Here is a 14023-nt window from a genome sequence, read left to right as displayed (position 1 = left end):
CAACTTCATCCTCATCTGCGCCCTCACACAGTTAATACACTGAGACCATTCTCGTCCTAATTCCTCCAACTACCAAATCTACCCACATCATTCGCTCATTTACGTGCCTAACAGAAACTATGTGCGTGCAGTGGTATTCCTGATAAACAGCCTTACCCATACTCTGCCCTTCCCTTTCTAACACCAGTGAAGTACACTTTAAAATCTCCTATCTCTTCCTCGTTATCTCCCCTTACCCGAATATCACTTACTCCTAGCACATCCAGATGCATCCTCTTTGCTGACTCAGCCAGTTCTACTTTCTTTCTTCCATAAGCCCCATTAATGTTGATGTCTTGTGAAAACAGCTACTATAAATTTTAAGTGAATTCTGCTTCACTTGGTTGTTTTCTCACATGGTCCTTTAATGAATAGTCTCCCATGTTTGATGCCTACTGTTGTTTTCCACCATTTTTAAGTGTTTGTTCCCAGACCAGCTCTTGATAACTTCAATGATGGGGCACTTACATTTTCCAGTAGCTGGTTCAGATCCCATTAAGCATGATGCTGATCCTTGTGTGGCAAGTTCGTCAGCTTTTTCAATTCCCTCCACACCTCTGACACATACAACCACAACAGATAGTCATAGTTGTGAAGCTTCGACAGTGCGTTGAGGCATTCTTCTACCACTTTAGAAGTCACTTTGGGACTTACTACAGCCCCAAGTGCTGCTTGGCTGCTTGCAAATATAAAGAATCTCTTTGGTTACAAAAGCTCTTATGTTTTCACATACTCGTACACACTGTAGGATTTCATATATGTCAGTTTGGAGTACTATGGCATATCTACCGAAGGAGAAACTTTTGAATTTTCTTCGTCTGAATCCATACACCCCAGTACCTGCCTCAGAGTTTACTCTTGATTCATCTGTTAATCGGATCAAGGAACCCTCAGGATAGACGGCCTCTTTCTTCCAGTAATTTGGATTAGTGATGACCTTAAATTTTTAATTGAAATTATATTTTATGGTTGTGTAGTCTGACTGCTTATTCAGTATGGGGTTGCCTACAACTTCTGATACCGAATCTGGAATGTTAAGTTTTAAGCCCTGCTGCATTCTATGGAGCACTACCATAGCCTTCCCCTTGATTAATGTATCAAGTGGAGTCAGGTTCAATAGCATCTCCATAGCTGCAGTTAAGGTGGTTTTGAAAGCCCGAGCAAAACTCTTGATGAATCTTTCTGAGCTGAACTGGATTATTCTTATTCAGTGTTTTAGTCCACCAGTGCTTCACTTGAATAGTGATTCAGTTGTTTCCTTACATGGTCCTTTATAAATAGTTTCCCATATTCGATGTCTTGTCGTTATCCACCTTTTTAGGTGTTAGTTCCTGGACCACCTCTTGATAATTTCCCGAATGGAACAGATCATATTCACTGGTATATATCCTACATCCCATGGAAATTATTTGGAACATGATATTAACATACATATTTTACAGTATGTATTTTTTGCACTTTTTTGCACTATCTTTGCTGATAGCTAATATGTCCTCCTCTGTGTTTGACAAGTTGCTTAACATGATTTGGCATAGATTCCACAAGCTTTGAGCACATATATTTAAGTTCATCATGAAACCCACTGTATCTAGAGACTGTATCATGTATAGTGTATAGTTTTGTGGAACAGATCAATTTTCAGTCTTCTTTTGCAAATACCCCATTCTCTGGGGTTTTGTAAGGTTTAAATGAGATTACAGCCCATTTCAATTTTTCATAGTTTACAATTCTCTTGGCAGTTTACCACTCTCCCCTGGTTGGTCTCCTGTTTGGAAACTCCACTCCCAAGTGGTTCTACTGTGATTTCCAAGCCAGAGAAATGTACATGGAGTCATGGTCTCTTCCTCTGTTTTAGTGTATTCTCTGTTTTATCATCAAAGTGAATTAATTGAGCTCTGGCCTCCTTTAGAGAGGACATTTTGGAGTCTGGGACATTCTGAAGCCTCTTCTATTTCCTCAAAATGCCTTATCCAAGAATCTCTTAGCTACTCTTGGAGCTTTATTGTACTTTGTAGATTGTTCCCTGTAGTCGGTCCATTTACCTGACCTTTTAGCTACATTCAACAGCCTTTGAACTTCTTTCCTTCTTTTGGCCAGGTCATTGTTTCACAATGGTGTATTCCTGTTGGATTGCCTGACTACAGAAGGATATGTTTTGTTAAAAGATCTAATTATCACATTGTCCAGCTGCCCTGAGGCAATTTCAGTTCCTTCAAAGTCTTGTATATTATCTACAGTTCCACTCAGGTTGTTGGCTAGTTCCTTCTCAAAGGCTTGCTAATCTATCCTGTGTGCATTCTTGTGAATTTCTGACTCAGCAGTTTATACCCTTAATGTCAGAAAGCATTTATCTGTGGTCTGAACAACATAGCTCTGGAGATACATGCCAGTTGCTAATTATACTACCTAAATGGGACTGATGATGCATATGTTCAGCCCCTTTAAAAAAAGAAAAAACCTCTTCTTACAAGCAGCCCCACCAGTCATTCTACTTCTTTTGTTGTTATTGGCTCTGGATCATTAAACTGAAAGATAAGCCAATCACAGTACTATCTCCTTCAGCTGTTCCAAACTTGATTTCAGTTTTACTACTGGGAGGTCTCTAGATCATAGACATCGACAGTGCTGTCTGGCCAGATCTGTTCTCCTGCTTCATTTAGTCCCCTACCTTTAACAACCCAGTGTTCCTGCACAAGAGCCACACAAGTCTCTCATCATCACACACATTGCTGCCGAGGCAGCCTTACTGTGTTGAAGATTTACCTGCAGCACTCTCACATCTGTGGATTTATTTAAATTTATCCCTATCTTTCAGTGGTTTAAACTCCATCTTGTTCAAACCACATTGAATGAGTTAAGGTCTATTGAAAAGGCCAAGATTTGTCCCTTCTCAGACACTTTGCAACTTGTAAGTATCCACAATTCAAATAGAGAAAAGAAAAGGCTCCACCTATTCAATACCAAATAAAATATATATATGTATTGTATTGAATAGGTAGAATCTTTTCCTTTCTCTATTTGAATTGTAATTTTCTTTCAATATAAATCATTATGAAATTTGTAGCTTAAGGTTGTAAGTATCCATTCATTGATGTTAGGATTCAGGTCTTTATTCCTGAGCCTTGTGTCTAGTGGTTGGTATCAAGATAAGGACCCTAAGGAGAACTTTGGAATCCACCTCGTGCAGCTCTGCACTCTCCCCAGAACAACAAAGTCAGTTCACTGTCTTGTTAAGCCACTGTTGGGTATACTCATTTTCATTGGTAATCCACAGAATCTGTGAAAATTTGGACTTAATAAACTGCAGTGGTACTGCTGAGGAGGATCAGTATCCACTGTCTCAAGTATCTTAGTTTGAATAAGGTCTGCTCATTCATGATTCAATTTTTAGTTTTGGCATCTAGTAATCACTATCATTTTAATTTCCACAGCACCATCCCTTACACATAAGTCTGCAACTGATGGCTCCTATTTTTCTAAATATGCCTGTGTATGGGTATTGGTGTGCTGGATTCAGAGCAAGGTCTTTCTGTCCACTTCTTAGTCCTGAAATAGCTACTGGAGATTTAGGCCTTCTGGATGGCTTCACTTCATCCAGATTCCTTCTCTCTTCATCCTCTCCTGAGTAAGTTTCTTTCCTTCTGCTTGAGAGTCTTGATTTAGACTTAGGCCTGTTTTCCCCGGCAGCCATTCTGAGAGCATAAACAGTTGCCTCCATTTTAGTCTTCAGTTGACAAGCCTGTGGATGAAGTCATTCCTTGTAAGGTTGAGCTTTCGCTTAAATTTTCTTGATGTTCCGTTTTAGGTCCCACAATTACGGGGATATGCTATTAAACCCCACTGACACAGATTAAGGCAAACCACAGTTGACACCTGCAGGTTGGGGAATTGGTTCATGGTTTCTTATTCAGTATATTTAAAGACAAGCCAGCCTGGCTTGTAAGTGTTCGGCTGACAATGGCAAACAAGTGCTGCCTGTCCACCACCCGCTGACATATCATGGTACTGTTTTAAGGTCCAGCTTTAGAATTTATGGGCAGTTACACCACGCCGGGGACCCCAGCCCTGGAATGCCAGAAATTTTCTATGGAAATTCTGGCTATTTAAGTGAAGAATTCTTTAATCGTGTAATATAAGGCATTAAAATAATATTGTATTAATATGAATTCACTGGACTAAGTAAATTATGAAACTATTGAATAATTCCAATATATTAAATACTAGCAAGATACCCGTGCTTCACTACAGTTTTAAATTGAAAGTTATTTTTCAAAATTTTACATTTTGGAGAGTCTACTGTTCACTTAGCCTTTAAAACACACCCTCAGTTCGTACATCAAACTGCTTTGGGGAATAATTTTCTTATCTAACACGCATTTGAACCCCACACAAAAGAATTAGAATGTTTTTAAACCCTATCTTATTTAACATCTAGGATGTAAAAAGTGATCAGCCTGTAAAATTTAGTTGTATGTTGAACAGTAATGGAGGAATGAATGTTTTTTAGGCAGTGAATGTTTTAAAAATATTTCCTAACATATAGGACACAGAAGACCATCCTTCATGTACTTCGTAATTCTTATGATCATAGAAGTGAATATTTTTGTAATCAATCCTCACCCCCCCAGTCAAAACCCCTTAGGGGTGTATTGTTTGAAGACCACTTCTTATTTAAAATTTAAGACATGGAATTTAGTGTATAGAGGGCAGCACCCATCTCTGATATAAATCGAAATGACACCACCTTTATTATTTAGGCTTATTATTATTATTATAATATTTATAAAGCTTGTGGAAAGTGATTAGCAATTTGAGAGGTTTAAATCTTTAAATATCAGACATTCAACGTCCGCAAGAATTCATAGGTACCGGTACTTTAATGGTATACAGTCTCAAAAAATTGTTCATCCAGTTGTGTATCAATTTCAAGGTTATTTCAGTTCAACCCCTAATTTTTACGAATAAATTGTTTTGGTAATAAAGAAAAGGAGTCAGAAATTAGGTCGAGTACCTTGGCTGTTATGGAAACTTAGTTTTACAACTTCAACAACTTTTACATAATCCCAATCCTTATACGTGAAACATACAAAGTGCTTGTAAAATTTCAAATTCATATGTCAAAAGGTTTGGAGGGATGAGTAATTTTATCATAAGTTGTCGCCCCCTAGCCAAACCTCTTAGAGGTTTACTGCTTTAAGATCTTTTCTTATTTGAAATCTGAAAGATATAGGAGCAAACATCATGTGAAATTTTAACCTCTTATATCAAACGGTTTCAGAGAAATGAATATTTTTGTCATCTGGCCCAACGCCAGTCAAAATCTCTTAGGAATATATTTTTTCAGGACCACTTCACATTTAAAATCTAAGATGTATAGGAGCAACAATCATGTGAAATTTCAACCTCGCATGTCAAGCAATTTCAGATAAATTGACATTTCAGTAATCAGGCCTTATCCCCATGCCCCCCACAGTCAAAACCCATTCGGGGTGAATTGTTTTAAGACCACATTTTATTTAAAAATCTATTACATATAGGAGCAAACATCATGTGAAATTTCAATCTCGTAACTCAAGCAGTTTCAGAGATGAGAATATTTAGTTTTCCAGGCCTTTCCCTCCCGGTCAAAATACCTTAGGGGTGTATGATTTTAAGACCCCATTTTCTTAAAAATCTAACACACATAGGGCAACTATCATGTGAAATTTCAAGCTCCTTATGTCAAAACCCCTTAGGTGTGTGTTATTTTAAGACCACATTTTATTGAAAATCTAAGACATACAAGAGGACCCATCATGTTAAATTTCAACCTCGTATGTCAAACGATTTTGGAGAAAGTAGTATATATGTGTTTCGGTACAAACTCCCATTTTACCCTTAAGGGCTGGTTTCTTCAAAAACTTGTCTTACTGAAAATCTAGTACATAAAGAAGCAATCATAAAGTGCAATTTCAACTTTGTATGGTCAACGATTTAGGAGGAATGAATATTTTGGTTTTTTGGGTTTTATCCCAGTTTCCTTTCCTTAGGGGTGGAATTCTTTGAAACCCTTCCTTAGTGGGTGCCTATTGCTTTTTATATATATATACTGTAGATACACATGTGAATTCTCAAGTCTGTAATGCCTTCAGTTTTAGATATAAGTATCTTCATAAAAAGAATTAAACTCCTGCTTCACTTATTTTCAACCTCCCACCCCAGTGGATTTCTCCTCAAGTGGATTTTCATAGAACAAAAATATACGAGTTTCCTTATTTTTAAAGGAGATTCTGAATACCAATGTTCACGTTTGTAATATCTTCAGTTTTTGAGATAAACTGTACATTTACTCATTTTAAAAATTAATCCCCTTTTTCACTTCTTTTTATGCCAACTCAAGTAGTTTTTCCAAAAACAAAAAATATGTGTTTCTTCCTTTTTAAAGGAGATTCCAAATACCAAGTTTTACATCTCTAAATTGTCAAGTTTTTGAGATATAGATATCCTAATTTAAACAATTCAGCCCCCTTTTCACTCCCTTAGCCATGGAATATACCCTCTCTGAGTGAGCACCTACACTGTAATATAAATGTACTCGCAATATTTCATTTCTTTCTGTCCAGTGGCTTTGGCTTGCCGATGATGAATCGGAGTGTTCATGTTTCTAGATTCAATACTTCAGAAGATATTAATTACTGACTGTTGCTATTAAGAAAACTGTATTTTGATAAAAATGCAGTTATAGAATTCACTAATTTTCTTACCAATTGTACAAAGTTTTCATGTCATCAACTGGCATAGATTCAAACTGCTGTGTAACTAAGTTTGTTAAGAAGACCCATAGGTAGTGCAAGAGCTCAAAACATAGAAATGCAAATTTTACACTTCATAATCTTTTGTTCAGCTCAGCTGTAAAATTTCCATTGTTGAATTTGGGTCCCTTTCTGTGCAACAGGTCACAAATAGTCTTAATACTCATTAAGTTAGATCTCTGCTTTGAATTCCATGCTTTCAAATACTAGTGATATGTCTTCACAAGTATTCAGGAGAATAAAATGTTGCATTTTGAACCTCTTTATTTTAATATTTTTGGAATTTCTAAATAAGAACTATGAAGAGAATTTTCTAGCTTCATTAAACCTGTTTCAGAGTTGGCTTTCAACCATTAAAAACTGATGTATTTGTCCTGAATGAGTAAATTTGTAATTCCAATATAAATGGTCCATTATTGGACATTATCAATTTTCCAGCTAACTCATTCTTGGTTGCCAGCATTCAGTTTACTCATTCAGGACAAATATTTCAGGTTCCCTATGGGAATCACTATCTAAATCATCTGATGATCTAGCAGGTATCAATTTTTATAAATGAGACAGTCTCTGGCTCCAAGTAGCCTACACAGTGGCCTCCACTCCCATCATGTGTCGTACTGAACGCTTCTTCTGGCAACTGTCAGAACTACGTTTGTTTTCAGTCCAACAAACACTGTTATGCCATAGTCTGTCATGGTGGTTCATAGCCACTTAAAAACGTGGTCAGCCAGATGGACCAAGTAGTTTTACACGAGGTTTCACCTCCGGACTTTACATCATATGTCCCTGCCTTGTTTTGAGGTTCAAAACTCCATTTCTTCTTGGGTTATTTCACCTCACATTGAGGGCAGGAATAACTGTGATATTTCCCCCTCATCTTCTCCCCTTTCTACAGGCACCATCTACCGGGCGAGTTGGCCATGCGCGTAGAGGCGCGCGGCTGTGAGCTTGCATCCAGGAGATAGTAGGTTCGAATCCCACTATTGGCAGCCCTGAAAATGGTTTTCCGTGGTTTCCCATTTTCACACCAGGCAAATGCTGGGGCTGTACCTTAATTAAGGCCACGGCTGCTTCCTTCCAACTCCTAGGCCTTTCCTATCCCATCGTCGCCATAAGACCTATCTGTGTCGGTGCGACGTAAAGCCCCTAGCAAAAAAAAAACAAAAAAAACCAAAAAAAACAGGCACCATCATGTACCCATACTCACACTACACCACAGTCACTACAACCATCACTACCACATCAAGCCCTGGTCAGTCTGCAGCCGAAGCAGCAGCTGTTGCATTAATGTCCTTAAGCCAACAATCCCAGTTACCCCAGATATCTTCCTGTGCCCACTGTCCCTCGGTACACTCCAGGCATACATTTTAAGCGCCCAGCGTCTTGCACCCCTCTTGAAGCTGTACTAGCCTCTCATCATATTGCTACAGATCTACCACCTCCACAAACCTTAACTCAGGAAGAACAACTAAGCATGGAATCGACACCCACGACAACTAACACTCTTTGGATTCAGAATATCCATCCCTTTCTCCAGTCCAGCACTCAATCACTTCTATTTGCTCCATACAACCTCGCCCACAAGGCTCTCAAGTATTTCTTCTAGTTAATACCACTCCTGAATTCTGCTGCGCTCAAAACATTCTTGCCACACTGCTTCACTTCAGCATGAAGAAAGAAGAGAGCATATATTTGACTAACAAGGAATGTCGTCATAATCAAAGTAAATGGTGAAGAAGCAACTCATAAAATATCAAATACAATTGGTGCAGCAAAACTAGGTCCTTCTGCATCCTTTCGACCTCTCAAACAGCCCACATTCAAGACCCGACCTCCACCCTCTCGCCATCATTTACTCAGCTGTGTGGTCAGAGGGATTGCCCCTGCCATTGTGGAAGAAGTCATCGTACAAGAATTAAACGTCGACAGAATCCCCGTCCAAAAGGCATTCCGAGTAAAGAACTCCTCCGGACCGCCCTTCACAATCCGGCTACTACTCTTGACCATCAAAAAGGTCTATCACCTGCTGTGTGGAGCCATCACATGCTCCACCACCTCAACACCTACGATGTGAGCGCTGCTTGCAGTATAACAGTCATAGCACCAAACACTGCCGCGCAGAGCACCCAAATTGCGGACACTGCAGCCAAGCACTCTCTACACCTAGCCGCCCAAATATTCAGGCACCACCTCTATGCCACACTTGTGGTCAGGCTCACGCTACCTGCTCAAGAAAATGCAAAACTCTTTCTGCACCACTGACGGATCTCGTCGCTCCACTGAAGATAATAGACACCCCACGCCCGCAACAGACACTTTACCCACCGCCCACCATTGAAGATATAATCAGGTTCACCACCCTTTGTATCAAGTCACCTCCAGGCTGCAGTCAGCCAGGCACTAACTTCATACTTTCAGACAATACACTCTGGTCTGCATACCCACTTTCTATTCCATTGTTCAGAAACCCTGGTTGAATTCATTGTATATAAGTTGTTTTTGAAATAATGGAAGGATCTTCACCATAGTACTAAAACGCATTAAATAACAGCTCATCAAGAAGAATTATCCTTCCATTCATTTCCTACTCTAACCATTCATTCGATCATACATCCTCCTATCACCCCTTTCATGCAGTTATACATTCATTCTCTTATATCTCCACATGAACTCACCCTTTCATTCATGAATTCATTCATACATCCATACCATACCTCATCAGCCAAATTAAAAGTAATTAAATAAAAATAGCAAGCTTTCAGTTAGTGACCAAATCAACCCTAGCCAAGAGCCCAACAACTTTTCTACCACCTTTATTATTCACACCACTCTCAACCACCTTCTTCAACCCTTCACTTTTCCATCTAATAGCCTGAATCTCTTGGCCAGAGAGAGGGTGTCACCCTCTGAGTGGCCCGCCGCCTCCTTCAGGGGAGGAATCAAAACAATTTATAATGCCTCCACTATACACACTAGCTATAAGTCTTGGTAGGTGATTAGCCCAAATTAGCACACTAGGGCGAAATATTGCCAACCAAGAATGAGTTAGCTGGAAAGTTTATAATGTCAATAATGGACCATATACATATATTGGAATTATGAATTTATTCATTCAGGACAAATATTTCAGGTTCCCTATGGGAATCAATATCTAAATACTGCTTAGTCGAGCAGCTAGTCTCCTTATTTCAAAATTTTTCCAATTGAAATTTAGCAAAATTTTCATAGCACTACTCTTTTGTAGGAAATAACCTTTCCTTTGGATGTTTGGATCATTGGATCCTTTGGAACTTTTCCACTTCTCGTATCAAATAATCCTGATAAGTCCCATACACTGGAAAAAAATGCTTTCCCAAAGCTTACATGCAATACATCAAGCTGACAGACCAGTAATGATCTGCTTTATGTTATCACCCTTCTCTTTCTATTCTTCCTCATTATACACTTCATCACAAATGTATTAAATATTGTACCCAATGCCTTTCTTCCTCTAGAATTGATTGTGGAAAAGTGGTCGAAAGTATGGTTATAAATAATAATCAGATTTTGAACCAGTACCAAATATATTTAAGTCAAATGTCAAATGTCATCAGTAAGGCTTGGATGTTTCATTTAACTTGTAACGACAAAATCCACTACCATCACCAGCTAACGCAATTGAATATTATTTCCATGTTAGCAATGCTCGACGTTGATATGGACTAAGCAACAAAAGTCTAAATTCATGAATTCTGTTATCGTAGTCAGTATGATATAACTGTATAAGAAATGATCGAAAATTAATTTATGTAATATTTATCGATAGGACCACTAATAACATAGATATTTGAGAATTAGTTTACAGTTTCACTCGGCATGAAGAAAATTATATATAGCCTAAAGGGTAGTGTCGTACTCCCCGACTTAACGTACCTATGTTCATTAAATTCCATTCAGCTGTTTTCTTGTGATGTTCGTACATACAGACAGACAGACAGACAGACAGACAGAGATGATGGAAAATTAAAAACTGCCTTTTCTTCTTACTATTGTCATTATCAATACAGAAATACCATTCTTTTTTTAATTCTGAGCAATGTATAGACAGTACTCTTATTTTATATAAATAGATTTAAGAACATATTTTAGAAATGTAATCACATAGTTTACACTTTTTAAGCACATAAATACACAGCCCTAATTATCGGGCAATTTCAACTATTTAAAGTGTAGTATTGTGATTGAATAGGACATAAGATTTTGTATATTCTGCAGTAGATAGATTCCAGTTCCCTATTGTGAGTATTCATGAAGCTGTACAATGTTGAATAGTCATATTTTTATAAATAATGGCGTGTGGCCTCTGATGAGGCCTTCTTCCAAAATGATGTATAGGCCACATGCACGTCTGAGGATGAATTGTAATGCTGATGATGGCATACATACCCAGCCTCCAAACCATTGGAATTAACCAGTGAAGGTTAAAATCCCGAACCCTGCCGGGAATCTAATCCGAGACCTCCTGGGCCAAAGGCCAGCACACTAACCATTTAGCCATGGAGCCAGACACATTTTTATAATTTATATAAATGAATATTAAATCAGATGGACAGTAGTCTAACTATGCGTGAATAACTTGCTTCTATATTTTAATCCTTAGAATATGGCAGACGTCAAGTGACGCAGCAATCAGCAATTCACCCTAGTGATTTATGTTGCATGACTAATAGGAACATTACATTTAATACTTGGTCAGCAGTCTTGTTTAGTAAATCACTCCACCTGCATGGTTGACCTGAGTTCCATTTCCAGCTCTGGCAAAATTTTTTGAGGTGTTTGAGATACTGGTATGAGGTGTGCCATGCCTCAGATAATACACTGGAGAAGAAATCCAGGTTAATTTGACACTCTTGGCTTTCAATGATTTCCCATTTCATCTTTAGATGAATGTCAGAATCTTGTTTAGAAAGATTGGAACATGGATAGGATAAATGCAGTGACAGGTTAGTATAGGAAAAAGGCATCATAGAAAAGGAGAAAGGACATGAAAGAGCACACAACAAACACAAAATAATGTGTATGAAGATGTGGAGGTTGTCCTTTCATTTTCTCGTGTTTTTCTGTTGCCTTTTCTATCTCTTCCTCTTCCAGTGCTGACCTATCATTGTGTTTATCCTGTTAATCATATTTGTTGCTGTCTTTCTACATATGGCTTGATGTGTCACCTGTTTGTTTCTTTCCATTATTTAAGTACTGGGGATTGTTGATCAAAATGTCCTGAGCCTCCTACATAAAGCAACAAGTAATAAAACAGTCAAGAAAAACTAGACTAGTTTGCATCGATTTCAATATCATAAGAGAATATGCTAGGATGGATGGGAGATTGTCAGTACAGTTCTGAAATGCATAATTTATCAATGATGTACATAGCGCAGTAAATCATAGCCAGTTGTACAGCAGATTTCTTTCTCTCTATCATTTGTTTCAAAATTTGGTTTCTCAACTCAATGTATATTACACAAGAACCTCGTTTATCCGGATTAAGTGGGACCGGAACTGATCCGAATTATCGAAAATCCAGATAATCCGGAAATACTAAAATAAAAACAAATACAGTACATGTTATATAATATATTAACATAAGTTGAACAGTAATACCTTTTTTCAATTGTGCAATAAATATAAGAACACTTTTCTTACATTTACAACTCTGTTTTATGCACTAAAATAATGTGTGAGCTTTTTCTGTTTTGCATTTTTATAGTGTTTGTGTGCAGCACGATCACAAAGAGGTTTTACTAACATCAGTTCTGCTGGTGTGGTTTGTCTGTAATTCTAAATAGGCTATCAGTTTGTCCAGCTGCATTGTTGCATCTCCACGAGTCATTGTTTCTTCTGATGGAGTGCCGATTTGATCTTCCAATTCACCATCACGCTCGTAATTACCTGCCGAGGAACAAGAGGCAATAAGTTATTCATCTGTCGTTATGCTGTAGCCTGAATTAGTCATTTTTCAACCAGTCATTTACGTCGTTCACATCTATGTCCGAGTATCCGGGAATGCGTGCAAATGTGTCAAGGAACTCCGAAGAGTCCACGGTTTCCCATTCTCAGTTCCAGATGAATGCTGGGATGGTACCTTTGATAGATTGCGGCCGACTTGCTTCCGATTCCTGTCCTTAACTATCCTTGGCAGAAAGACATTCAAAAAGAATTGACCCCGTAAAAGAAATAATCTACAAGTAAAAATAAATTTTTATTATTTTCGATCCGGATAAATTGGAGATCCGGATTAATGAAAGCTGGATAAATGAGGTTCTTGTATACTATATACCTAGGTAATATGATTGTAATACTGTATCTGCTATGTCTGACTGTCTCTCTCTACATATGTATATATTTATATGATTCAGTGTTGGGAGATCCCCGTACCAATCAGAACCCAGCTTTGTTGGCGTTTGGTATTCTGTTCTTTCGATGGCACAATGTGGTAGCAAAGAGGGTGCAAGCTCAGCATCCGAACTGGCCAGATGAAGAGGTATTCCAACACACAAGACGGATTGTAATTGCAACACTGCAGGTATGTTCAATTTTATTATATTTTAATAATAGATTGTGTGGTCTGGAAAGTTCTGAGTAGTTTCATAGTTTTCCATCAAAGTTATTTCCCATTCTTTCTATACTACCTTTAGTCCATTTTTTTATACTTATTTTAACATTCACTCCAAGTAGTTTTAAAGTAACAAAATAATTTTCTTCCAGTTAGTTTAACATTCTCTCCAGGTAGAACAGGGCTAACTTAGAGGCAAAAATGTCTTTCTGACAGTGTTAAAATCTCAAAATATTTTTTCTACTGAGAGAACTCTGCAGAGACTGGAATGAGAGAAGGGTGGATGATGTAATACGAGGGTCGAGTCATAAGTCATGGCAACTAATTTTTTTCTCACAAACAGGAGACAACATGGAAAATCTAAGATATGCATATGAAAATATAGGGCATGAACTTATGCATAGTGCCTGAAGACAAATTCTCACTGCAGGAGATTCTCGTAAGAAAGTGACAGAACACAGGCCATTGGTAAACATTGTTTTATTATGGTATAGACATAAATAAACAAGACTACGTACAAAGAACAGGTCTCCACTGGTTACAGACCTTCGAAATAATCACCCAAGGTTTCAACTGTGCATTGCCAGCGGTGGGGCAAGCGCTG

The 14023-nt window shown here is 38.1% G+C and overlaps 1 protein-coding gene across 1 annotated transcript in view; it reads left to right on the top strand.

The window, feature by feature from the left end:
• Window positions 1-14023, top strand: part of Duox (dual oxidase) — a 496654-nt gene that overhangs the window by 338386 nt on the left and 144245 nt on the right. The window contains exon 6 of the mRNA XM_067142192.2: window positions 13223-13389. Coding sequence (XP_066998293.1) covers window positions 13223-13389 — 167 coding nt within the window. The remainder of the gene's footprint in view (window positions 1-13222; window positions 13390-14023) is intronic.

Source organism: Anabrus simplex, chromosome 2 (assembly GCF_040414725.1).
Source record: "Anabrus simplex isolate iqAnaSimp1 chromosome 2, ASM4041472v1, whole genome shotgun sequence".
In the NCBI taxonomy this organism is placed as follows: domain Eukaryota; kingdom Metazoa; phylum Arthropoda; class Insecta; order Orthoptera; family Tettigoniidae; genus Anabrus; species Anabrus simplex.
The sequence above is the reverse complement of the archived record's forward strand: the minus strand, read 5'-3'. Positions and strand labels throughout refer to the sequence as shown.